This window comes from Mus musculus, chromosome 11 (assembly GCF_000001635.26).
Source record: "Mus musculus strain C57BL/6J chromosome 11, GRCm38.p6 C57BL/6J".
Taxonomy (NCBI): domain Eukaryota; kingdom Metazoa; phylum Chordata; class Mammalia; order Rodentia; family Muridae; genus Mus; species Mus musculus.
In genome coordinates, this window is record NC_000077.6 from 12,285,873 (window position 1) to 12,312,906 (window position 27,034).

Consider the following 27,034-nt stretch of genomic DNA (forward strand, 5'->3'; position numbering starts at 1 on the left):
TTCTGTTCTCTAGTCACATGAACCAGTCTCTACTTTAATACAGTTTCTCTTGAGATACATGACTGTAAAACACACACAGATATATCTCTATGCATCTATAAGTCCCACAAGTAAAGCATTGTGTCTCTAATAAACATGTATTGACTGTTTTCTTGTCATTTCCTTTAAACAACACAACCATTTATATTATATTCAGTAGTATAAGTAATCTAGAGATAATGTAAATGATATATGTGAGGATTATGTAGGTTACATGGAAATACTACACCACTTCATGTAGGTGACCTAGACATCCAGAGTTCTCTGTGACTACTGAGGGGTAATTGCATCAAACATTAGACCCAAACAGTAGGCAGGATTAACATATCCACATTTCATTAAAAAACTATTATTCTTCTCATACTCTGAAGTTGTTCAGAAAATTAATTATGCAATTAGCAATGGTGTAATTTCTCCAAAATCGGCTTTCCCAGGGTGTAACTGAATATCCAGCATGGATATTTGGAAGGGCTTCTCTCTTTCCCTCCCTTCATGCTTCTTTTACCCGTCCTATGAGAAGTACAGGAGTCACAGCCAAGGAAATATGCTTTAGGGCTCAACTGCCTCTCTGTAGCTTGAGGATCCTGTACCCTCACCAGATACTGAAAGTCAGTGTAGCAGTAGAGCTCAGGCCTAAGTTTCAGACTTTTTGATCAGCACTGAGCTGGTCTGAAGATAAGCTTGTGTCTCTGAAGTGGCAAGAAGTGTCCACTCCAGGCATTTCAACTCAACACTCTCTGCAGTGCTCCCAGGGGAAGCCAGGGCTAATTCATTCCTGTGTTTTGTTGTTGTATGGAAAGATGAGTGCTTGCTCATTAGCATTGAGACAGCTGAGAATTCTCTGAAGGATAAAGAAAAGTGTGTACAGAAGTCAAACTCATCAGTCCTATCTGACAAAGACATGCAATACAGAATTCACTGTCACAGTTCAGGGGAAGTGGTAGAGCACCAGAGGGTCCCTGGGAAATGGTGGAAGTTCAACAGGTGCAGGACATTCATTTTCAAGAGCAGCTAAAGACACATTTTAAGATCTCTGTCAAAGGAGCCATGCAATGACAATATTTTAAGAAAAGAAAAATAGCAATTTAGCCTTGCATTTCTCAGGAAGGGGTATGAAGTAGAGAATGAGGTTTTATTTTGGTTTATTTCATAACATGATCAAAAATTTTCTTCTGGTTTTGTTTTGTTGTTATTTACAATGAGGACTTAAGTTGCTTAATCTTTCTAGTTTTTGAAAATTTGAGAATGAAATTGAAAGAGACCTTGGGACTTCAGTGAGAGACAGGCTGAGTGACAGGAGTGGTCTGATTGGATGTCGAAGATATCCAGAGTATCATCAGCCACTTACAAGGCATAGAGGTACTACTGTACCCCATAACACCTTCACAGGACAAACTGATGTTGCCTTCTCTCTTTTTATTATAAGAACACACACACACACACACACACACACACACACACACACACACATCTAGGTTTTAATGTATACTTTCTTACATTTTGAATTGTAGCCACTTTCATACTAATTTTGATTTGTTTCACGTTGGTTATCACTCTAAATGTTTATATATTTATTTGCTTGTATAATTCTCAAGGACAGTTTTGCTTTTCATAGAAATTGCAGAAGAGAACAATTAAATTGCCCGAGATTATGTAATAACAGAGTTAAGAGCTGGTCCCAAGCAGCTTGAGTCTTGCCTATCCTGAAGGACTTCAAGGTTGGGGTTGCTCAGAAGTGTTTCTCTCCTATGTGGAGAACAACCTAGTTTCCTAGCACAAGGATCTTAGTGACCCAAACAGCTCTCACTCCCCTTGCTGTTACTTGTTTCTGGTCATTGCATTCTAGATGCGTGGCTCAGTCACCATGATTGACTCTAGAACTCACATGAGACTTACTTTGGATTGAGTGAGCTAGTTCTAACTTTAGAGTGACAGTTCTTGGAACAGGCCAAGACAAAAGGCATACCAAGTAGCATTTCAGTAGCCCATTTCTGGATTGGTAATGACAAATGATAGAAAGCATGACTCTGAAGAGATATTTGTACATCTATGTTCCCTCTGGCATTATTCCTGATAAGAAGTATAAACAAATATATCTGTATATGGATAAATGGAGAAAGATAATATGGTATACACAAACAATGGAAGCTATTGAGTCTTTATAAGGAAAGCAAGTCTGCTGTGTGCTACCGTAAGAATGATTCCCGAGGCCATTATGCTGAGGGCAATGAGTCAGTCCCAGGAAGACAAATGTGGTGTGATTCCATCTATATGAGATACCTAGAGCATCAGATTATTGTAAAACAGGAGATGGGAGTGTGATTGGCAAGTTGAGGAAAAGGGCAAAACTGGAGTTAATGGATACAGAGTGAGACTTGGAAGATGGCAAAGCCCTGGAAGTCTGCTGTGCAGTCATGTAAATACCCCAACAACCACAGAATCATGTCCTCAAAAATATCTAATGTTGCACATTTTATGTTATTTTTTTAAGTTATAATTAAGAGCTACTAACTGATTCAGCAGTTTATACAAACAATTTAAGATGCCTTGCATAGGTCAAGCAAAAACAAGTCTAAGCAAAACACAGAGGCCGCCAGGCCCTGGAGCAGAGTCTCAAGGGCCCTTTTGCCTGGGAAGTCGGCAACACAATCTGTAGCTAATGGTTAATATCTTGGCTTGGTTTCCTCAGAAGTCCTGTTAGCTGGGAAAAACTGGTGACAACATGACAACCTTTAAGATGGATAGAATTCATTACACGAGAGGAGTATGAGTAACTGATTTCAGAAAACATTCGGAAGTCCATAAATATGAAGCATCTTTACAATGCTCTGCAAATAAACAGAATAAACAGGAAAACATGTTGAGCTGACTATGAATGATCTATAAATCCCAAAATTCAAATGCAACTAAGATACAAAGTAGGCTTCAATCATGTGTGTATGTGTGTTCACACGTGTGCATGCAGCAGCAACAACAGCACATAGGTGCACATGTATTCACAAATGCTTGAAAGACCCCAGTGGAGGCTAAGGCGTACACGTCAGAAAAGGGACAGCATGAGCTAGAGGGGCTTCTGGTTTCAGCATGGTGCAGGCTGTCACAGTTACTGACCATCCCTGGAAGCAGCTCCTGCGACGGACAGGTTTTCTCTGCTAGTCAGTGGGGAAGTCAGTGCGTTCAGAACTGCAGCTACTCTAGATACTGTGAGCAGAATGAAAGTCAGTTAGGGTAAGCACAGGAATGCCCACAGGAAAGTGGCTTCTTCAGAGACAGGGTCATGGTAAGTGGAGAAAGTCAGCAGAGTTAGTAGCTTGAAAAAGGCCAAGTCCCTAGAGTCAGGTTCTAGTATTGTCCCATGATTATGCATGGGTGCATCGTACTCTGTTGTCTCTACTATCTCCTTAGCAACCACGAGATGATGACAGCAATCATGGTCCAAGATTTGTTCTAAAAAAAACATAGAACCACAGCAAATTCAGAATGAAACATTTTGTGTAAAAGGGCTTTACAGTAGTAAATGAGTAAGTCAGGCCATAGGCAGGCCTCTTTGCATGAGACAATATGACTTGTATTCTTAAAAGATGAAGCGATTAGATCCCCAAAATAGAAGGAAGACCTATGCAGGCAGTGGAGGAAATGTCATCCATGAGCCAAACAATGAGCGAGCATTGGAAAGAACTAACCTATTGACATCACGATCACAGACTTTTAACCTTCAGAGCTGGCAGAGAGGGCATGGCTTGTTTGAGCTGCTGATATGTAATAACAGCCCCAGCAAGGCAGGGGACTCTTGTATGGTGTGGCTGAGGAGAAGAGTCTAAGTCTAGTCTTGAGAACTGTCCATGTCTGGGAAGTATGTAAGCATGGTGATTTGGCTAAATCTCTGCACTTGCTGTTGGATAGAGTTTTAACACACATATCAACTGGTGGCTGTGGACCCAGTCCATGAGCTTCAAATATGACCAGACCACTGGCTGTATACCTCAAATGGTAAGGGCTGCCATCCTCTGCGTTCTCCTTTTGTTGGTATATGGGCAGTTTTCAGAGGTAAAAAGGGGAAGCCAGAGACAATGCACAACACCGGCCCATACACTGGCAGGCATAATGAAGGCAGGAAATAGAATACAAGCTAAGTGCGTGGGACATGACTGGCAAGGAACAAGTCTAGGCATAGGGATGAACTTGTCTTTGGCCTCAGACAAGTTACTCTGTGCCAAAGTTTTCTTATTTGTAAACTGAGGATGTTAACAATAGCTCTGACTTGTTAGGGCTCTGATAAAGATTGAAGAATTAACCTATAAAAATGGGGGCCCCCAGTAGCTTTTTTTTTTACCTCATGCCTTTACCCTATGAGTAGTGAATCCATGGAGTACAAAACCCTGTCCGTCTCCAGCTGAGTCCTTCTTGCAGACCCACTATGTACCACCTTCTAGTTGTCACGTGCTCCACAGGCTTCAAACATCCAATGGATGCAGAAATAAGTATAAAGTTAATGATAAAGGAGGAAGCCGGAACATATTAATATGATAGCATGAGATTCTGACCTGTCCAAAGATAGGTAACTCTCCATTTTAATGATGGTTTGATCATGCTCTCCTCAATTTTCAGACCTCCTTCTTGTGGCAAATTAGGAATCATGGTGGTTTGATATACAATGTATTCCATATGTCCATGCATTTCAATACATTTTCTCCAAATGGTAGTGCTTCTTTTAAAGGTTATGGAACTTTAGGAGGTAGAGCCTTGCTGGAGGATGTTGGTCATCAGGGGTGGAGCCTTCATGTTTCATAGCTGGCTCGACCTCTTGTTCACTCTTTGCTTCTTAACTAAGATGCAACGTGACCAGTGCCTCATGCTCCTGCTAACATGCCCTGATACCTCAAAATGTGCTCCAAAAGAAACTCTCCCTCCATTAAGTGGTGTTTTCTTAGGTATCTGGTCATAGTTACCTAAGACAGACAATAAAAGAGGCCAACAACGATTCCTGGGAAAACTAAATGGACAGATTCACAGTTCTTCTTACAAAGCCAAACATAGACTCATGAATATCTTGAGTGAGGCAAACTGGCAGGCACAAGGTAATAATATCATATACTGTGCCAGCTTATACACTGAGATGTGCACACACACGGTGCACTTATGTCTGCATGCATGAATGTATACGTGTTACGAATGTACATATGGACATAGTGTGCCCACAACAGTGATGAATGCATGGCAATGAATGTATATGACATGGATACTCATATGTGTTGTGTATGCCTCCACATATGTTTACAGTGTGCATCAGTGTGTTTCTAAATTATGCATGTGTATATGTATAAATGATACAAAGATATAGTAGCACACACACACACACACACACACACACACACACATAAGCTCACAGTCATAATGTGACCACATACTAGTCACCTCAGCAGCAGCAGATGGAGAATCTACTAAGCTGAGTACAGGCCTTCCCATAACTGTGTGATTTCAGGCAAATCGGTTGATTCTTTTGGCTTTATTTCATTCTTTGTGCGACTAGAGAGGGACCAGCTTTAAGACTGTAGTCACCGAGCCTGCTTGTTCTGTGTGACCGGCACAAAAGCAAAGCCCTGGGGTTTATGTTTTGTATCTTTGTTTCCATTCTGCAGAGCAGTACACTAACAGGATAACCAGAGCTCCCCCTGGTGGTTGTATTTATGCAGCCAAAACCACTTGTTTTCCAAAGATGCCTTAAATAAACCAGCCCCTTAGGGACCACCAAGCTTGCAAAGAATGTGGGTTGGTGGGCATTACTTCTCACTGGAGCCTGGAAAGATTCTGCCCTGGCACCCACGCTGCCAACTCCCCAGAAGGAGACTGGTTGAAGCTGGCCCTGTCAGTTGGCTGTCAGGTGGGGTTAGGATAGCAAAGAGGACGGTTAACAAATGTATGAGCAACACATTTATGGCTCCCTGACAGGAGAAAACAACACTAAGAATAGTCTCACATTTCCTCTGGAAACGGATAGGGGGACAGAGGTCACCTTCTTGTGTGCATATTTACACATCTGCATTTTCATATATATATATATATATATATATATCTAGATGACTACATGGAATACATGCCCTATCCAGTTTTCCTTCTCCCTAGATCAAGGCAACTTCATTATAAGGGACATTAATTTCAACAACTACAATTCAATAATCTCCTAGTTAACTCCTAGAATGGTGTTTTACCTCTCATTTAACTTACAGTGTCACTAGAAACTATGTTTTGCTAGAATCCTAACTGGATTTATATATAACACTGACATACAGTGGTATATATAGATATGTGAATAATGTGTTATTTGTCCACAAAATATGCATATTTGCAGAGTAAAAATGGCTATGAATCACAGAAAGAAACGTTTGAGACACTGTGGCATAAATTAAGTTTGCTTATTTAAAAAAAAAACTGAGGAGAAGAAAAAAAATGTTGGAAAGAGAGGCTGTCAATGAGGTGCTTCAGAGTTCAGGCAGCACATAGCAAAAAGAGAAACTGGCCATGAAAACAAAGGCTCTTTATTGCTACCAAGAACCACCCATTCTCCTGCGCAAACAGAAGCTTCTATTAATAGCATATACTTAATTTTACACCTCTGTCCACCTCTGGTCAGACAGCGAGGAGCCTGACTGTAAGACACAATTACTCTCCCTTTAATTCTCTAAGTGGAAAGGCAGCACCTCCAAGAGTCCTAGGTGCCAATATGAATGTCAGGGTCAAGGAGACCAGAAGGCTTCCATTTTGAGCAGAGGGGCACCTGCTGCTCAGTTTGCCTGGAGGGACATAGGTCTGTGTGGAAGGCTTCTCATATGCTCCAGCAGGGAATAGCATTCTGAGTTAAACCAAACTTTTACACAGGAAACATTATTGAGCAGCAAGGCCATGTAATTATAATCACACCGTGTGTGCATGTGCGTGCATGTGTGTGTGTGCATGTGCATGTGCGTGTATATGTATCCCTGCCACGCACTCTGGTGGAGTCAGCTTGACCTTCTCCTGTTTTCAGCTTTGTGTGAGGCAGGGGATATTTTACCTTCTCCTAGGCCACTTCCTCCTATATCCCACCAGAAGATGCAGGAGTTCTTGAATTCTAGTCTATTCCAGGCCCAAGAAGAATGTGTGGTGCACATCAATTCTTCCATCTGGACTCAGGTTTGGGTTATTTTTCTCTCACATTTCTCCTTTCACTCAATTTACAACTATCCAATGTTCATAATCCTGAAAGCTCTTCCTCTTTCTGTGTCCTTTTCCTCTTTCCTTTCTTCTGTTCTTTACTGGAGATTATTGGCAGACACTGTCTTCTGATGGTTATGCAGCTTCGTGCATTATGATAAAAGGAACTATTTCCTTAAGAAGAAGAAGAAGACAAAAGGCTAGACGTTACTTGAGTGTCTTAAAATTGGAATATACATAGAAGTGACGATGTAAAGGGGACCACTCCGTCAGCAAGTACTGACTCCATCCAGCCAATGAAGAGAAAGATGACCTCATTCCAAAGAGGCTTCCTGAGCCTCACACTTGCACTAGTTAGGCCTTGGTTTTCAGTGAAATGTTTGAAGTTTGCTTGTTGTTTAGGCATTGCGACTAATGAGGTAAATATTATTTTGAACTATTTCCCTGATCCACAGCCCTTGAGTCTGAATTATACAACAGTATGCGCACACACATACACCTTCAAAGAGAAGACCAGCAGCAAACACTCTATACTAGATGAACTCTAGGACCTTAACAGTTTCTAATTGATTGTGATGTTTAAATGAACCTTGCATTCTTGTGTGGAAGGCCTTTACCTTCATCCTTGTTTTTTAAAGGCTATAATCCTACCTCTAATGCAAAAAGTTTGTTTGGTTATGGGAAATGTTAGCTTGCACATAGAAATATTTTGAATCTGATTATATGAACTATAAAAGTTGTGAACAAACTGAATCATATTATGGATCCAAATTAACACAAAAACTGTGAAAATTAGCAGCTGATAAGCATCACAAACACAGATGCAATGTGTGATTGATTATAATGGGTGCGAAAATGAAATTCCAGTGAGTAAACAGTTGGAAAAGATCTCCAAATTATTTCAGCTGCAAAGTTAACAGCTTTTACTTAAAATGAGAGGCTTTCAGAGTCTTCACATTCAGAGACAAAACACATGCAATTTACAGACTCAGTGTGTCTCCCTGTCTACTGTACAGACCCCTATAGTAAAAGCAGACGTGCTTAAGCCAATTAAAACTGACAAGTAAGTATAGCTAATTTTTCTTTTTCCTTGGCATTTACTATGGATTACATATTCTCCATGGCTCTTTCTGTTCTATGAATGTGCAAGGGGACATGTCAGTGACTAGTCTGCTTGATTTGTGGGTCTCCAGTCAGGACATGGGAACTATCATCTTTTACTGATAGCATGCACAACATTATGGAGAAAAGGCATTACATGTTTTTTCTCCAGCTGGCTTATCAGGAGAAGGCGTAGCCTACAAAGTCATGGATGGGTTCTGGAGTAAGTCAGAGAGGAGAAGCCTTTCTGAAAGGCAGATGCACTGGGGGAAATTAATGTTTCTAATTTTTATAAGACTCTAGTATAATGTATAGCAGATACTAATCTGTCTGACTTTATTGTATCAGGGTTTCGGGTGTTCTGTCATAGAGGTAAACCAGGGAGTGTCAGAGACTAGCCATCCATGTCATAGGTGACCTTTATGATCCTGTAAGTGGAACTTTTGCAGTCAAGCTGTGTTTGTCATGTACTTAACTGTTTTCCCTTCATGTTTGTGTAGTATGGATGTGTGTCTGTGGAAACTCTGTTCTCACCCTTTTTTTTTCCCCATATCTCCTACACTTTAGCCAAGGATTTCATAGGCAGCATCACTCTTCCCTCTGTGCTCAAGTTTTGCTGCCACCTTTCTTCTGTATAATAGATACTTCTCCAATAAATGCTTATTGCTAATCCCAGCACTTGGGAGGCAGAGGCAGGCAGATTTCTGAGTTTGAGGCCAGCCTGGTCTACAAAGTGAGTTCCAGGACAGCCAGGGCTACACAGAGAAACCCTGTCTTGAAAAACCAAAAAAACAAAAAACAAAACAAAAATGCTTATTGCTGTAATTATATACAATCATCTACAAGCTTGAATGTCTGGCTCATAAATCCTGATGCTTTCCCACCATTTTATAAACATTACCTTTCTTGTTTAGATTTCCCACTTAATGATCTGAGGTTAAATGACTGCTATTGACCAGACAAAAGTCCTTTATTTCAATGCAAAAAGGAAAATAAAAAAGAAAAGAAACAAAAAGACAAAGGACTTTTTTGAGAGAGAGAAAAAGAGAGAAGATAGAGACAGAGAGAGACAGAGACAGAAAGAGAGAGATTCTCATTAATTTTTGGCTTTCCCTCAACTGTATAGGTTTCCTGTAGCTCCAGCTTGTATTGTTTCAGCACACACACATACCAGCATCGGCTAAGATCATTCCTATAGTTTTCAGCTAATGTTTTCATTGTGATCAACAAGACAACAATCTTGTAGGTAAAAATTACTCTAAGCACAACCTTTAAAAGATTCTTCTGGAGAGAAACATGAAAAACCTCTCCAGATCAAACGTATCTTTGTACATTAAAAAAAGTTGATCAAAGTAAGCAAGAAACATTTGCCCTTTCTGCTTAACCTTGCATGTTAAATATGATCCTTCTTACCTATTCTGTCTTGGATGATGGGAGTGACAGTAAGTACGTCAGTTTCCGCACGGTTGCACAGGGATCTTGGAAGAGCCAAAGCCCCTTGTAGACATAGCTGTTATATTCTTTGGCATCCCTGCCATCTGTATAAATCTTAGAACCAGGATTTGTCAAATGAAAGACACCATTTCTCCCTTGCACAGCTAAGTAAAACCCATGTGTTTGTTATCTACTTTTATTTTCTGGCAATCCAGACAATGCCTAGTACCAGGTAAATTCTTGATGAGTCTCGAATGGAAAAGAAGAATGGATGAATAATGCAGGTGAAGGAAAAAACATCTCCCCTTTTCATTTGTTCTGTAAACTAGCTGACTGGCATAGGACAGAATAATGGGAAAACTACAGATACCTCAAGGAGTTGAAGTGATGAACTGACATGTGGAAAATCCTAGATCCTAGGTTCCAGAAGGTGAGAGTGCACGTGTTCAATACTTTGTTTCACAAGGTAGGTGGAATATGTCTATTCAGTTCAAATTGACAATACCAGAAAAATCATGTATACAATCTATGTTTGAGGAAAACGGAGACTAAATTCTGGAAGATAACATTGAATACAAAAAGGATATATTCAGATAAAGCAGTATACTTAACAGTAAGAAATACAAGTACCCGGGGATTTCAGATAAGTCAATATTATCAACTTAAAATTCATATTGCAAAGTCCTTACCCCTTCAAAGAAAAAAAAATGAACCTCAAACAAGTCTTTGTCATTTTTGCATTTATATGTAAATTCTAAAGAAAGTAATGGGAGGTACAAATGAACACTTTTTGTCCTGAAAGTGGGAGAACGAAGAATGACAGCAACATCAGAGCGAGGACAGCAGAGATACCAGGAAAAGCCTGAGGCAGGAAGAAGCCTGTCCATCAGGAACGCTTGGCATGCGTAGGGAACGACGCACAGCAATAAACTGTAGAGGAAATAGATGGCAAACATGAATGTAAAGTCTTGGTGGAACAACCGCCTGCTGGTATCATGCACTTCAACCCTGGAGATTTAACATTGCACACAGAGTGGTGTTGGCCAATTGACGTCAGCATTGCTTTTTTTAGTCTTTTTCCAGATACGTTGTTAAAAGAGGTCTATTGATCCGGCAGTAGAATTCATCTCCAGTGAAAAATGTGTTATAACTGTCATTGCACTCACTGTAGGTCTTTCAGCTTACCAAATAAAACAGCAATAACACCTATTAGTTGGAAGGAAAAAGTCATTTCCTACCTCATCTATTTTAGTGTTTTATCGTTTGAGAATTTCATACATGTATATAATGAGTTTTGACAAAATATACCCTCCCAAGTTCTTCCTTCTCAACTCCTTGCTACTACCCTACCACTTCTTGTTCTCAACTTCATGTATGCACTTAAAATATCCATTGGGTTCACTTTAGTGTTTCCATTACAGACATGGGTATAGGATCATCTGTTGAGGGCACGGGACCCTCTCAGGGGGCTGAAGAAACTGATTTCCCAACTCCCAGCAGCTCTTTGTAAATGCTAATAGCTCTCCAGTTAGAAGCAGGACTACCTGTTGGAAAATGTCTAAACTACTTGTAGAACTAATGAGAAATGGGTGGTCTTGCTTTATAATGTTCTCATGTTTAGATATCCCTTCTTGATGCTGCTGATGCTAGGCTGAGCCCAAGCACAAATTTAGAAGTGAGAGTTCATGGAGTTGGAGATAGACATGAAGCATTAGTGTATGCTGGGGTCCAATGTTTGAATCTTAAGTTTCTGTTTTCTTTAGGGCAAGACTGACCTGCAATAGAAAGGACTTCCGCAGGGAAGTAGTTTGAAGTTTTAAGGTCTTTTGGTTAGGGACTGAAATCAAGGACTTAGGATTTACACTATGGCACATGGCTCCCTAAGGGAGATGAAAGTGCTCAGAGCATAGACCATATTTCCTTTAACTGACAAAAGGAAGCAACAGTACTTAATGTTCTTTTCAGCATCCCTAAACACTTATACGGCCACTCCTTATTTCTTCGAAGGACTTAAATTTATGTAATCCAGAAAGAAGTTCTCAAAACACTTCATGTTTAAAAAGTTTTATTCCTAACTTGATTTCATGCTATGAGGTAAAGATTTAAGACACTAAGGGTATAATTATTTTAGTCAACACAGTGCTTTACTTATTTGTGAAAAATAAAGATAAACTTGTCTCTAGGTTTCCTGAAAATTTTACTTCTTTTCTCTATTTTATTTATTTACATTTGGTATTTCTTTGTAACGATAAATAGTAACCAGCTGTCCAGCAAGAAAAGTATAAATAATTATAAGTAGTGTTGCACTATTGATAGGAAGCACAATATTTATAAGAAACAAAATATGTAATACTGTTTTTATAAGTTTTATATAACCAATTGATTCTTACAGAATGCTTTCATTAACTTTTGCTAAATGCCTTAATTTATAGCAGTCAGCTTATATAAATGTGTATCTCACAAAGGTGTATCTCTGTCTTAATCACCACTTATAGTACAAATAACATTCCCTGATTAGAGCTGAGAGATAAACTAATCTACTGTTTAACAATAGATTGTGATGAGTTGGTTTAATACTGTACTGATTCTTCACTAGGTTCTTTCCTAGGACCTCGAGATGCCTGGCCTTAGGCTCTCAATAATGGTACCAGGTATGGATTTCATCATGTGAAGTGAAGTAGGCTTTAAATCCAATCAGAAAATAGTTGGTTACTCCCATAATATTGTGCCACCACTGCACGTACTGTTAAGCCAATGATTATTGTGGCTTGCAGGAGTCACAGCTGGATAAGGCTGATAATTACTTTTCTGCTCTAGTAGCATGCATAGTGCATCTTCAGAACTATAAAAGCTAGCTGTAAGGGATGAGGCTTCCAGGTGAGTGCCAGTTTGATTTGTTCGTGTTCTATTACTCCAGTTTGTGGTGTCTGCAGGGAAAGGTTCTTACCATCAAGTTCTGGAGGGCAACCAAGAGCACTGATAATATTACTATTACCTGAGGGCCTTTGGGACCTCATTCTCCAACAACTCCAAGAGTAGTAACCCATACATGGCACCAAGCTTTTTATTTGTAAGCATATGGTGTTTAACAATTACATTACTGCTCTGTTGCAGGGTAATTTCACTTAAAGTCATTATATTTGTGTGTGCGTATATTTTAGAAGTAGTAGGTTTCATATGACTTTACTAAAATATCTTTAGTATTGTTCTCCATCCCTATATTCTCTCCTCTATCCTGTTCTTACATTCCTCAACCTATTTATCCTTTCTGTCCATTATTCCCCCCTAGCCTTATGGCCCAGTATTCTATCTTCCCTTGCTTTAAATCCTCTCAGCCCTAAATGGAACATCTGTACATTGCTTTCTCTGAAAAGTCAAGGATCATGGTGGAAGAAGGAATAAAAGACTTTAAGAGGCAGAGGGGTAGATAACTAAAAAATTTTTCCAGACGTAGTAGGACAGTTGCACAGATGAACTCACAGCGGTTCTGACTGTGTGCACAAAACCTGAACAAGATCAAACCAGACCACATCCCAGCATAGCGAGGACAGAAGTGGACATGAAGTGCGGCACCTAGCTAAGGAGTTATTAGCAATTGCCGGGAGAGGGAGAGTCAGTCTTCTTAACGGTGTAACCTCTATTAGGGCAACTACACCCGAACAAAGGGCTACACATAAACTGTCCAATATAAACTGTACATAGTTTGAAAACAACCAAAAGGAGAAACAAATTTGGTAGTTAAGAAAAGGGGAAGAACTGAGAGGAGTTGGGGGGGGGGGAGATGAAAATGATCAAACAGCATTGTATAAAATTCTCAAAGAATAAAAAAATGAAAAAAATCACTCTTAACATTTTTAATTAATAATTCTATTCAGTAATTGGCTTATAAGTTTCTTGGACTTTGCACAATCTGCTTTCATGTGCTGGCATAGGCCAATTCCACTGCATTGCCATTTAATTCTTTAAATCTCTTCCAAGTTAGGGACAAGATGTGCTAAAAATAATTACCAAGAAGAATTAAATTACCAAATTTCCTTTTTCTTCAATGCTCTACATAGACTGTAGCTTTCCTTACTTCTATTTTAAAGAACATCCTATATTAGTTCTAGGGGGGTGGATAATAACGTCCAAGGTACAAAAATAACAAGCTGAAGATCTAGTCAGGGACAGACTCTGCTCCCACAGTCAATACTTTCCTGCTGTTTTATGGAACAGGCTATTCGCTCACAATCCATTTCCTGTTTTCCTGGATGCTCTGCCTTTTCCCATGGCAGCAGGAGCAGCTGTGCAGCCAGCTCCCTTGCCATGACCAGGAAAGTAACAAATCAATAGGAGAAAAGGGCAAGTGAACAAGTGAACGTCGCTGTGCTTGCTCTTATGTCTACCCAGTTGCAGACTTCAAGGAGCTTTGCAATTAACAGGTTTGTTTTTAAAAGCAGACATATTTAATTGGGGGTGGGGGCTGAATTTTAGAACAAGAGATTAGGTGACTTAGGAGCACAGACCCAGGTTTAAAGGCATCTGCCAAAATGCTGCCTCATCTCACAAGCTTCAGGCTCTCTGTTCAGGCTCTAGTTGTTACCAGTCACCATCCCTTTGTGAGCATTTGCTCCCAGAGTACAGTTAGATCACATGCCTGCATCTGCAAACTGCCAGGCTATGCTCCAAATCTCTCGGTTCTTAGCATCTCTGCTGAGTCACTTGCCTGAAGTATGGATTATTATTGTTCATTTTTCATCAATCACACTCAAATGACCAACTTTTAATTCAAAATGCTAATTGTTCTCTCTGATCCTTTCCCCCTGGCTTAGAATTTCCTTAACGTGTTTTAGAATAGGGTTTCTGTTCAAATTTAAAAGAGGATTCTACACATGATCTTAGCCAAAAGACCCAGAAGTGATTTCAATTTAAAATCAGAACACTACAGTGGTTGCTACTGCTGAGAGCAGGAGAAAATGACCTCATTTTTTCTACGCCACTATAATTCTTTGCCAATTCTCTTGTAAACATATATCCACAGAAAGACTTATTTCCTCAAAGTATGTACAGAAAATGTGTACAAAAATGATAGTCATTGAATAATTTAATTAAAAAATTTAAAGCAATGCTTCAGTATGAGCTCCATGTGCTCTATCTGAAAATCCCCAGGGCCTTCTAACTGGAATCTGTAACTGATGAGCCATTAGTAGCCCAATTATGATTGTACTGTAAATCCTGAAAATAAACAGTTCAGTGCAACTCATGGGATAGTTCTACAAAAGTGATTCATTAGAGCAGATTCAAACGCTGGCAGAATGGAAGCTGGTTAGAAAGCTATGAAGCAAAATCCAAATACACACAGTATTATTGGCTTAGACATGCATATAAAGTGCTTGCATGTGTAAGTAGATATCTAATGGGAAATATGAAAGCTTATTAATATGAACAAGATTAAAGAATACAGAGCAGAGAGCTATTAGTCTCCTGCTCTTAAAATTATGTTAAGAACCATTCACACACAGTCATGTTGAAGACAAACTGGGTAACAGGAGGGTTTGGGAAGCTATGGAGCTTAATCACTCTTCTTCATCATCTATGGCATTCATTTGTGCAGAATCTGCAAGATGTTTTGACCATGAAGGAGCTGACTTCATGGCTCATAGAAAAGGAAGCTTAATTCTAGGTAGGTATAGACAATGGCTGGCAGAAGCAAGACCTTATTCTCTGACAGAGGAAACTTCACATCTGCTTTCTGTTGGCTTTTTAAAAGGCCATGCTTTGATTATAGTTAACTTACTTAGGAATATGAAAGAATGTTTTCTAAAGCAGGAGTAATTTTAAACACCTAACATTATTAGGATTTATGAGTTAAGATACACAACACTACCAACACTACTTTTCTATCTTCTTATTACCAAGATTATCTAGAAGCCAGATTCTCTAGTCTCTGGATACTATGTAGGTGTATAATATCCATCTTCAGCCACAAAGAATGCGTTCTAAATTCCCCACTGGAAGCCAGAAAGTACTGAGAATATTAAAGTACTTAAAACTATTCAGAGACATAGACATATGCATGCGTGTGTGTTGAATTTAAATCTTTACCATAGATCTTAGCAAGTGCAACATGTAATTTTCTTTTCCTTCATTTAAAGTAAGCATGTCTGAATTGATAGCACCCTCATATCTTGGGGTCATTATTAAGGAAAATAAAGTTTATTTGAACATGGATGCTACAGTATTCCTATAGTTATTCTTAAAATGGAGATGCTACCAAGTGACACTAAAGGCGGCAATAGTGTGAATACAGGGACAAAGGGACGGTACAGGTCCTAGGCAGGACAAAGATGGATGCTATGAAATTTCATCACAAGGTTTAGGAGAATCTAAAATTAAGGTATATGTACTGTGTCGGGAACTTTCCAGTCCATTCAGATCATGGCATCTGAATCTATGGAACAGATCTGTGCAGGTGAGGCAGGATGGCTGTGTTCTGATGCTCAGCATTCTATCAGTATTTCCTCTGCTCTGTAAAAGCAGAAAAGGAGACATATGGCTAGACACAAAGTCTGAGGTGGCTTGTCCTGGGTGACACTGCTCCTTCTCAAGAAGGAGTGTTCCCTGGTGATTTTTGGCTTTCACTTGCTTGGCCGTACTGTCTTTGTGGCTACTCTTACATATGTCCTTTCCCAATGGACACTTCTCTTTTACTTGCTAACACACTATATTATGCTCTTCAGATAACAACCAAACCGGAGGCTTAGCTGTGTACACAATATTAACCATGGTATCTGCTGCTCATCAACTTCCTTATCTCTTGAGCAGAGCTGGTTCTAACCTTACTGTCTGGATAGGCCTGGTTCACTTAAGGTAATGTCACTCATGTCAGGTGTTAGGCCAATGTATTACCCAATGTGATCAATGAGCCATGAAGATACTTTTCAATGAGTTACCTTCCTCCTACAGAGTTATTAGAAGAGACAGTCTTCTGTGACTGAAACATCTAGTGTCTAGATGTGACCCAAGAAAGAACCACATGCTTCTTGCTTGAGACCTAAGACCTAAGAAGGAAATCATACCTGGATCTCTGGTGACCAGTTTGGGCCCATTTCTGCCACCCCTGCTCTGTGAAATGACGTTCCCTCATTGGAGAGAGACAGCAGCCCATAAAGACAGGCTTCATTTACTTATCACTAGTATTAGTTAATTACTGCTACCAAACAAACTCCACTAATACACACCAGCTTAAAGCAATGGCATGTATTATTTCATACTTTTGCAGAATGCCTGGAAACCAGGCATACTTAGCCAGATGATCGTGGCATAAGGTCTTCCACAAGATCCAGTCAAGGGATCCAACATGTGTGGGCTATACTAGTGAGAGTCTTCTTCCACATTAACTCAATGGGCCACTGGGAGGATCTAGTCTTGTGCTCAGTGGACATAGGGCTTTAGTCCATTACCACAAGGTCTCGTGAAAGCAGCTCACTTATGACATCCAGGTAGCTCCAAAAGAAAGGAGTGGAATGGGTATCTAAGCTTAAAGCCACAGCTATCCTCTATGCTCTTCTTGGAAGTGATAAGGGTCTCATGACTACTTTGTCCTATTTTCTTTATTAAGAATCACCAGGGCGAGTAAAGGAAATTAATAAGGAGGATATCATTGGGAACTATTCTAGAGGTATTCACATTTAAAGGACTAGATCCAACAAAAGAATAAAGAAGCAAGCAGAAAAGGTATACTGAACTCCACTGAGATTTTCAATCTTTCTTAAGTAAAAGGTCTTTAACCGAATGTTGACTTACTGAGAATATTCTAAAGTATAGTTAGGATGATATTGCTGAATTCTCTCTAGCTTCAAGCAGATGTCAGTATAACAAAGCTGAATGGGAGAGTGATTTTTACTATATCAAGAACCAACTTTAAAGATGAACAAACTCTAGCTGCATATGTATCAAAAGATGGCCTAGTCGGCCATCACTGGAAAGAGAGGCCCATTGGACACGCAAACTTTATATGCCCCAGTACAGGGGAATGCCAGGGCCAAAAAATGGGAATGGGTGGGTAGGGAAGTGGGGGGGGGAGGGTATGGGGGACTTTTGGGATAGCATTCTAAATGTAATTGAGGAAAATACGTAATAATAAAAATATTTTTAAAAAGATGAACAAAAACATAAGTAAGAAAATAACCTTCAACTACCTTAGGCATATACATCTGTAATACAGGACAAGCAAAGGGCCTAGAAAATCTCAAGCCAGAAAGATGGTAGTCTTGCTCATAAACAGCAGGATGTATATAGATAATGCAGCTTGCTTGACAATCTGGCATGTATAGAACTCATATTAACCTGTATCTAGGCTGGAATCATCCAAGTTGGGCTTGTGAACAGGCAGTAACAGGTGGACTCTTAAAGCAAAGCTCGCACATGTATGGCTGTTTTCTCTGTCTTCTGAGCTCTTAACCCTAAATATGTTCAAAAGTCTCACATCTGTGCAAGAGTATACACATAGATCCTGTCTTTCTGTTTTTTCCCATTATAGGTAAGTGTGGTTTCATGGCCATTGATCAAGTATTTATAAAAGCTAGGGAGGGAATGATTGAAACAGAAAGGTAGAGTAGGAGTGATCAAAACAGCACAGAGTTCTAAGAACCTGCTCCATGCCTTCCCACATCTGTGTAAAAATCCATCACTTCTCAAACTTAGGAAGGTTAGTTGAGCTTACTACTTCCAAGAAAGACTAACAACTTCATGGTAATTACATCTGCTGTACAAATCACAATGGGTATGCAAAAACCAAAGTGTCCCATGGACGACTTCAGCTCAATGCAAGAAAGAGTATGTGGTAAACAAAGCAAGACAGAGGGCTGAGGTCCTTTGGTAAGACATTTTCACAACATTACATAAGACATTCAGGCTTAATTTCCTCAGATAGTAGCGCTAAGGTGGAGTCTATATGAGATGCCATGTGTGAGATACTCAAGATCCCACTGAAGGCATGGAAATTCCTTTATGAGGAATGATGTTTTAAAAATGAAAGCAGGAGGAGATACATAGGAGTTTGGAGGTAGCATGAAAATATCTCTGCTAAGAATCCATGTGGCCTCAAGCAGCCAGAATTCTGATTAGGAGAGTAGGTGAGGAGCGTATAATACTTTATATGCCCACCACTTTTGCCTTTCACAAGACAAGGTTAGAGGAGTAACTAGATGGCTGCTTTATGGAACAACATTTCCTTTTTTTCTTTTTTCCTATTTTTTAAATCCTGAATTAAAAAAGGCAAGTTGTAGTCTGCCTGATTGGGTGGGTGATCCATTTTCAATGTTGTAAGCAACTGACAGGCCAGTTCTGCTAATTAGGCAACATGACAGCTTTTCATTGAATACTTAAGATTCTGGTGCACACACAGGAGAAAGGAATGGACTCAGGCATGTCCGAGGGGCTGGACTGGATTGCAGGGGCCAAGGAAGACTGAACAGAATGGCATTTGTTGACTCATCTAATGGCTTCTGGGGCCTCTAAGTCTACTCTATTACATGTGTCCTTGTGGGTAGGGGAGGACGGAAGAAAGGTGATTGATGATGTGTAGGGCTAAGAAATGCCGTATCTGGAGAAGTAAACTCAAAGACAGAAGGCAGTTACCATAGGATGAGAAACTGAGCCACAGGGCAAGAGGACATCAAGTTTTCTAACTGTCTGCTGCTTTATTCCATACCCTTCAGACCACTGAGGAATTCTCAGGGCAGGATGGGATCTGTCTACAGCCCTAGCCTGCCTGCTGGGTGTCATAAGTATGAGGGTCTGCAGAAAGGCAAGTTGAGGATATGGTTCAGGCCTTTACCTGGCTCTTCCACCCTTTGTAGACCACTATACTGCAGATCTTGTAGGTGTCTTCTCTTCATGAAGTGAGCTTACTGGGCTCACTCAGCAAATCCTATTCACTTGTCCCCACTAGGGAGGTGACACTGTGAGTGAGGATTAACAGTCATAGAGTTGGCCTCTGAAATCGCTATGTGCCTTGGTGTGAGGGGGCTCTTCAGAGATGCCACAATGGTTTGAGGTGACAAAGCTAGCATTTTATTGATAGCTATCTAGTTGATTCTTCTTTAAAGATTTATTTATTTTTACTTTCATGTGTATTAGTAGTTTCCTGCATGTATGTATGTGTACCATGTGCATGCCTGGTGTCCATGGAAGTCAGAATAACTTTATAAGATGTTTGTGAGTCATGATGTAAGTGCTGGAAAAAGAACCTAGGTCCTCTGCAAGAGCAACGATTGCTTTTAACCACTTCTCCAGCATTTTTAGTTGATTCTTAAATATCAAATACCTACAATTTGTTTGCGTGAAGAAACATGCTCAATATAAAGAGGATAAAAATAGTTGAAAGGAATAAGAACTACTTGTAGAAAACAGTAAACTGAATCACCATTATTTTGCCCAAAGAAAGGAAATAAGTTAGCCGGCAGGAAATTATCACTTTCAAAGACAGTAAAAGGTAAGTGCAATAGTGGAAAAGCACAAACTTCCTACAGTACAGGATTATTCAGATATTGCTAACTGGGCTACCTCAGTATGACACTGCACCATTAGAATCCATGGTCTATGAAGAAGCCTGCTTTTCGAGAAGCACTGTCACAGGCCTGATGTCAGGAAATGCCTTCCAAACATGTATGGCTTGTATAGCTCTTATCCATCTCAAAGTAGGAATGCTATTCATACTTATTAACATCCAAAGAGAATCCCAAGAGACTTTGAGGGGAGACAGGGCATAGTGAGAAACAAATGCAAAACAGAACACTAGTTCTGGCTGTGGATAGACTAAAGCTGCTTCTTCTTTGGCTGATCTGGTTTCTTTGACTTACAGAGAAGCGTTCCAATGCCTAGCCACTGGTCATGGTTCAAAGCTGACTTATAAACGTCATCCTTGCAATTCCTGGACACCAACTACCCTGATATGCATCCATATCCACCCTGAGTGAGCATCAGCAAACTGGCAAAGTTTGTTCTGCCAGAGGTTGTTGCTATCTGTACACATTCTTAAGAAACTCCCAACCCCAAGAGCATCAGCTCCTCACCGACTGTCTACTCATGAGCACTGCTTCAGCTCAAGTCTAACGGCAGTAGGAACCACTGACTGACTACATCATTCTTACAAGCTACTGTGTGACATTCACAGTGCATTCTCTGTGAAGCTAGATGCATTGCATTGAGCATTTGGAAAGGAAAGGTACAGATGTCCAAAAGCAAGAAGGGAATGTCTGAACACAGCTTTATACCAGTAGAGACCAGAAAGACAGATGGTCAACACATAGCTGGAATGGCAACAAGAGGCACGTACGTTTGGGTCTCAGCTCTGAGGTCTCGGAACCAGCGCCTTCCCCAGGAAAGGTGACAGGCTCTGTCACATCTGTGTCAGGAGGAGGGTAGGGTGGGGGCGGGGGGAGCACTAACTGGGGTGGGCCCCGAGCTGTGCCTCTGGGAGGCTTTTGTGGCACCTGACGTCCAACACCTACATGGGAAGGATTCAAAGGTTAAGCCAAAGGAGGTCCTATCTTTTAACGAATGGTGTACTGCTATTGCTCACCAGACATAAAACCAGTCACACTCAACACCACACCCCACACCACTCTGCACCAAACCAGCCATATCCAATACCAAATCCTACAACAAAGCATATGTATACAACATCAAATTTTATACCAAAAAGTGGTCACGCCCAATACCAAATCTAATGCTAAACAAATCACATTCAATACCAAGTCAAATACCAAAACAGCCATGTTCAATTTCAACTTCAGCCTCAGTCTGCACCAAGCCAGCCATACACAATGCCAAATTCCAGCTCCCTCTGCATTAGAACAGTCACACCCAATATCAAAGCCATTTACCTAGCAGTAACCACAAGACCTGTCTACCAGCCCCTGTCCTCAAAGGGCAACGTTATTCTTAGAAAGAAAGGGATTCTGGATTCTCTTGTCCCCACAAACAAGTCTAGGACTGGGTAGGAGGAAGCATGGCAAACTGCCACCATCCACATCTTCTCTTTGTAATCTCTCTCAATGAAGGGATGTTAGTACAGTTTTAAGTTTTAGACATATGTCTCACATCTCTGTTGGCATCTATGGCCACCAGCTGATCTCGTGTCCAGCATGGGCCCAGGTTCAGGGAATATGAGGCTTTGGTCCTCCCTTGACTAGAAATGGGGTGTTGGGTTTGGAAGCTGATTTAACAAATTGACATGCTACTTAAAGTATGTATTTCTAAAACATTCCCACAATTTCTCCCTTAAAATTGAGCTGTTTGTTCATAAAAAGGAGGAGGAGAGCTTGAAGGGAGGAAAGGGCTCTCATCATGAAATAGAATAGCACAGTTCAAATGAACTGGTAATTGTTTGTTGTGCTTTTCAATCTTTTAAAGAATGCTTCTTTAAATGAACCTTTTTATTCTATTTATTTGTTATTTATTTAGTATATGTTTGTTTGTACCTTTGTGTGTTCATTTGTTTAGTTTATGTATGTTTACACATTTATTTGTCTGGCTATTTAGTGTATATGTATTTACACACATGAGTATGGGTCTGGGCATCACTTGCATGTGGATGTCAGAGGATAACCTGTGGAAGTTCTCTGCACAGGTTCCCAGGATCAAACTCAGGTATGAGGCTTGGTGGCAGAAGCCTTTATCTCTGAGCCATCTCTCCACCCCTTCTTTTTTATTCTGACAATATATTCCTCTGGGAAATGGGAAGAACAGATATAAAACACAGGTTGTTACTTCTTAGGATAACTGATTCTCAGGATATGAGATGCCAGGCATTACAAATAAAGTACTGAGTAAAGCAAAGAATGCTGACCAACAGCCAACTCACCCTTATTAACATTTAAGAATTTGACAGTGCAACCACTTATGATTGGGAGTATTGTCCCTGTGGGGCTAAAGACTTGTTGTCGATGGGGAAACAATGGACTGTCGGAAACTGTGAATGGCTCATGGCTTCAGCCAGGGTTCTAATGGAAATTTTAACCAGAGAATCCAATGCTGCAAAGTTCTAATCCCTTCTCTGCAATAACTGGTTATATTCTTACTACAGTGAAATAGTGGATACTAAAAGATTTTAAAACAAAAATGAGCCTCCCGAGGCTCATGGATCTTGGAGGTCCAGCCCTTAGTGTTGTCTCCTATGATCTGTAGCACACAAGGGTGGGGTATAATGATCTTACAGGTTACTCCTTGCTTAGAGGTGTCAAAGACTCTATACTGGTTCTTTTGAGTTCTCTTACTCTCAGCATTGGGTCTTTGCTAGCTGTATCAGCAGTGTATAAATGGGGACCCATAGGCTAACATCCAAATGCTCGGAACCAGAGGTGTTTTGGATTTCAGATTTTTCTAATTATAGAACATTTACATATACATGATGAGATATCTTGGTGATGGAACTCAAGTCTAAATATAAAATTCATTTATAATTTATATAGAGAGAATCTGACGGTAATTTTATGTAATTTTAAAATAATTTTGTTCATAAAACCAAGCTCCATGGTACAAGTTTGTGGTATCATGTTGGTGTTCAAATGGTTTCAGATTCTGAAGAATTTCAGATTTCAGACATTCAGGTTAGGAAGGCAAAAATTCTATATACCATGAGAGGTCTAAGATGTCTTTCGAATGACAGACGACTTTTCAAACAGCCTCTACACATATCCTCCAGTCAGCAACACATGCCACAGCCACTCACATGAGCCCCACTTGTCACTGTCTCCTCGGGTTCTGCGTTCTTTAACCACATTCCATCCTCTCCACTATCTTCACATCCTTTATGCCTTCCTCAGTGTAAATAAGATATTAAGGCAATTCAGAGCTAGTCATTTCCAGACATTCTTTAGCATACTTGCTTTCTGGTTAATGTAGTTAACAAGGACACCACTGCCAGGGTTAACAAGAGTGTCTTAAAGCAAGCATCCCAGACATGCACAGAGCAGGCCACATTCACTCACCCACTGTGCTCTTCCTGTTCTCTTCCTTATCTTCCTTGCGGTTGGGGACCACAGGACTTGGTGGTGGCTGCTGTGGTGGAGGAGGAGCTGGCGCCCGCCTCTTCTTCTTCTGGAGATCAGCCTGTGAGCTGAGGGAGGCCTAGGAAGCACAATAAAGGACAGCAAGGATTAGCTGGTCTGTAAAAGGATTAGTTGGTCTGTAAGAGGCAAAACACACATGGAATGCATGCCCCTCAGAGGCAGGCTCTGGGTGGCATGGCCATAAAAGGAGAGCTGTCACACTGCTTGTCCAATTATGCTTCTCTTAAGCAGCTGTGGTCTTTCATGCTTTGGTGTAGACCTGAAGTGGCAGGGTTACTTCCAAATTCCCTAGTTCCCTATTTTGTGCAAGAAGTGCCTATTTTCTAGGCATTTTTGGAGACTTGCAGACTTTCCTAAGCATATGAATAAGAAAATGTAGTTTGTCCTTACTGAAGAACAAAGAATTAACTTATTCATCCTGAAATAGGAGACGTGCTTGTAGATGGAAGCTTAGATCCCACTCTTCCTCTTCCTGCAGACATCCCAGAACAACCAGGCCCAGCACAAGCCACACCATGCCTACTCTGCATCTAGGCCCACAGTGAAGCATCTCTATATGGGGCCTTCAGACCAAGATGGGGATATCAGTCTCCCATTCTAGAACAGATATCCAGCTGTGCCTCGGATGGGATGAAAATGGAATTCTAACACTACCAGCAGCGTGGGCAGGTATCCCCAGTGAAAGTAAAGTCTGTGACTCACTGATCACAACTCTTTGCTTCTGAAGGACTCAATTATTTTCCTGTCCTCCTAGCAGTCAAAGTTACAACTCGTTCGTGTCACTTGATTGAGATTCATTGAAAAGGAAGGGCATAAGAGCAGAGGATGACTCCACTCTTTCTTGTCTTCAGTTCCTCATAGTAAGGTCCTGCCTAACCATTACTAAAGCTTTCCAGGGCTGGAGCCTATGCATCAACCACTAGTACCACAGCTCTGATGTGGGTGCTCTCTGGTAATTTAAACATGCTTCATGAATATTAGAACATAGAATTGATACAGCACTAAGCTACAATAATCCTCCTTTCTTAACTAGAAGGGTGCGTGTGTGTATATCTGTAAAACATTTATAAATATTAACAGTAATATATATTTACTATAAAATATGCAAACCTCTATGGTGAAACAGTGAATGTATATGCCAATAAAAGGTGAAAAAAATCATTTTGTTTAGAGCAAGTACTAACTATAGGCATATCTTTTTTTTCTAATTTTAATTTTTTCTCTTTTAAAAGTGATGCTTTTTATTTCCTGGCTCTGTAATATACCACAACAATCTTGTTATGTGCTCAAAGTTCTTTGTTATACTTTGCATAAGAAAACAGCCAAAGCTGGGCATGGTGGCATACGCCTTTAATCCCAGCACTCAGGAGGCAGAGGCAGGAGGATTTCTGAGTTCAAGGCCAGTCTGATCTACAAACTGAGTTCTAGGACAGCCAGGGCTACACAGAGGAAACCCTGTCTCAAAAAAAAAACAAAAAAAAAAAAAAAAGGAAAAAAAAAAGAAAACAACCAAACAAACTCAAATAACCCTTCAAAGCTTAGTTGTCAACGACACTTAGTTAGCACTTCCACTTTAGTAGCATCCACAGAAAACACCTTCCTTTAGAATTCACTGTTTTACCACAGAGGACAGTTCCTACACTGTCTTGATTTGTGAGTTCTGACGTGCTGCTCCAAAAGATAGGGAGTTAGTTCTTATACACACAAGGGCTGATTTGTCTTCTCCATTATGATTCCAAAGCTGCAATCTGAGACTTCAATCATCATCCACTATCAGTCCCCTCAGGAGTGCATTCTCATCAACAGGTTCTTTACCTCAAAGCCACTGTGGTTCAACATTCTCACACAGAACATACGAAGTCCTTACGTGTTGCCCCGTGCCCAGCCCTGAAGAGGAAGCGTCACTGCATCCTCCTGCATCCTCCTGCATCCTGCCTGGGGAACTGACTTAGTACTTAACTCACTCTTCCTAGCTGAACTTCCAGGAAATTCACTTTTCCTACTCTGTAGATTTCCTGTTTATGGAACAAGCTGTACGTGATTTTTGAGACTTTGAACTTAAAAATGTTCAGATCCTAAAATGTCTTTATCCTATTACACTGTACACGAGTACAGAGGAAAAGTAAACTATTAGAAAATAGTGGAACCATACAGGCCTGCCTGTTCCCAGTCTGTCACTGTGCCCATGGGATACAAACCCCACTGTGGTGCAGTCTTCAGCATGCTTTCCTTCCCTGCTGCTGACCTGTAGTGTCCTCTCCATGTGACCAGATAGTCCATGCTGGGGCAGAGCATGCTTTTTCTGAGGCATTTATATTCCTGCAGCCTGCAGAATGTTCTAGTTCTACCTTTTGGGTTTGCCTTACTTTTATTCTTTCTGTTTTTCCTCTGTGAACATGGAGGAAATCATTCGAATGCAAAGGTTCGTGAACCAATTATCCGTTTTTCCTCTAATGTTCCTGCCTCTTTCTTGGAAATTTCCATTATTTGACTGCCCAGTTTTCTTGAGTGTTAAAGTATGTTGCAGCATATTCAATTTCCAAGATTTCTACTTATTTTGAAATCAGCAATATGGTCTTCTTTATTGGGTATATTTCTCTCATTTTCTTTTGATACCATTACAATATTTTTATTTTTATTATTTTTAACTTTATGTGTTGCATTTCCTATAAGTCTCTTTTCCTTTACTTCTACTCTCCAACCTATCTCTGATAATCTGATTTTAACCTGTCTTAAAATATCTGTGCTTTTTGGTTTTTTTCCCCTTTTTTCTAATTAGGTATTTTCTTCATTTACATTTCCAATGCTATTCCCAAAAGCCCTCCATGCCCTCCCCCCAACTCTCCTCCCCACCCCTCCCACTTCTTGGCCGTGGAGTTCCCCTGTACTTAGGCATATAAAGTTTGCAAGACCAATGGGTCTCTCTTTCCACTAATGGCCGGCTAGGCCATCTTCTGATATATATGCAGCTAGAGACACGAGCTCCGGGGGGTACTTAGAATACCCAAGATATAAGATACAATTTGTAAAACACATGAAACTCAAGAAGAACGAAGACCAAAGTGTGGACACGTATCTGTGCTTTTTGGATGACCACTTATATTGTTTTGGAGCAGAGTGTCTATTCACACAATTATAAGATTCCCTGGACATCCGGGCAGAAATCTGGTCTGCTGAGAGGAAAGAGCTCCACATATCCACCTGTGCAGATT

General features: G+C 40.4%; 1 protein-coding gene across 13 annotated transcripts in view; it reads right to left on the bottom strand.

The window, feature by feature from the left end:
- Cobl (cordon-bleu WH2 repeat) overlaps window positions 1–27,034 on the bottom strand; it is a 228,347-nt gene that overhangs the window by 49,197 nt on the left and 152,116 nt on the right. For 9 of the 13 annotated variants that reach the window (XM_011243655.3, XM_011243651.3, XM_011243653.3 and 6 more), the window contains 2 exons: window positions 23,742–23,880; window positions 21,086–21,256 (listed from right to left, as the gene is read on the bottom strand). In XM_011243655.3, coding sequence (XP_011241957.1) covers window positions 21,086–21,256; window positions 23,742–23,880 — 310 coding nt within the window. Of the gene's footprint in view, window positions 1–10,488; window positions 10,696–21,085; window positions 21,257–23,741; window positions 23,881–27,034 lie in introns of those variants that run through there. The other 4 variants (XM_006514485.4, XM_030245514.1, XM_011243656.2 and 1 more) reach the window with 2 other exon arrangements.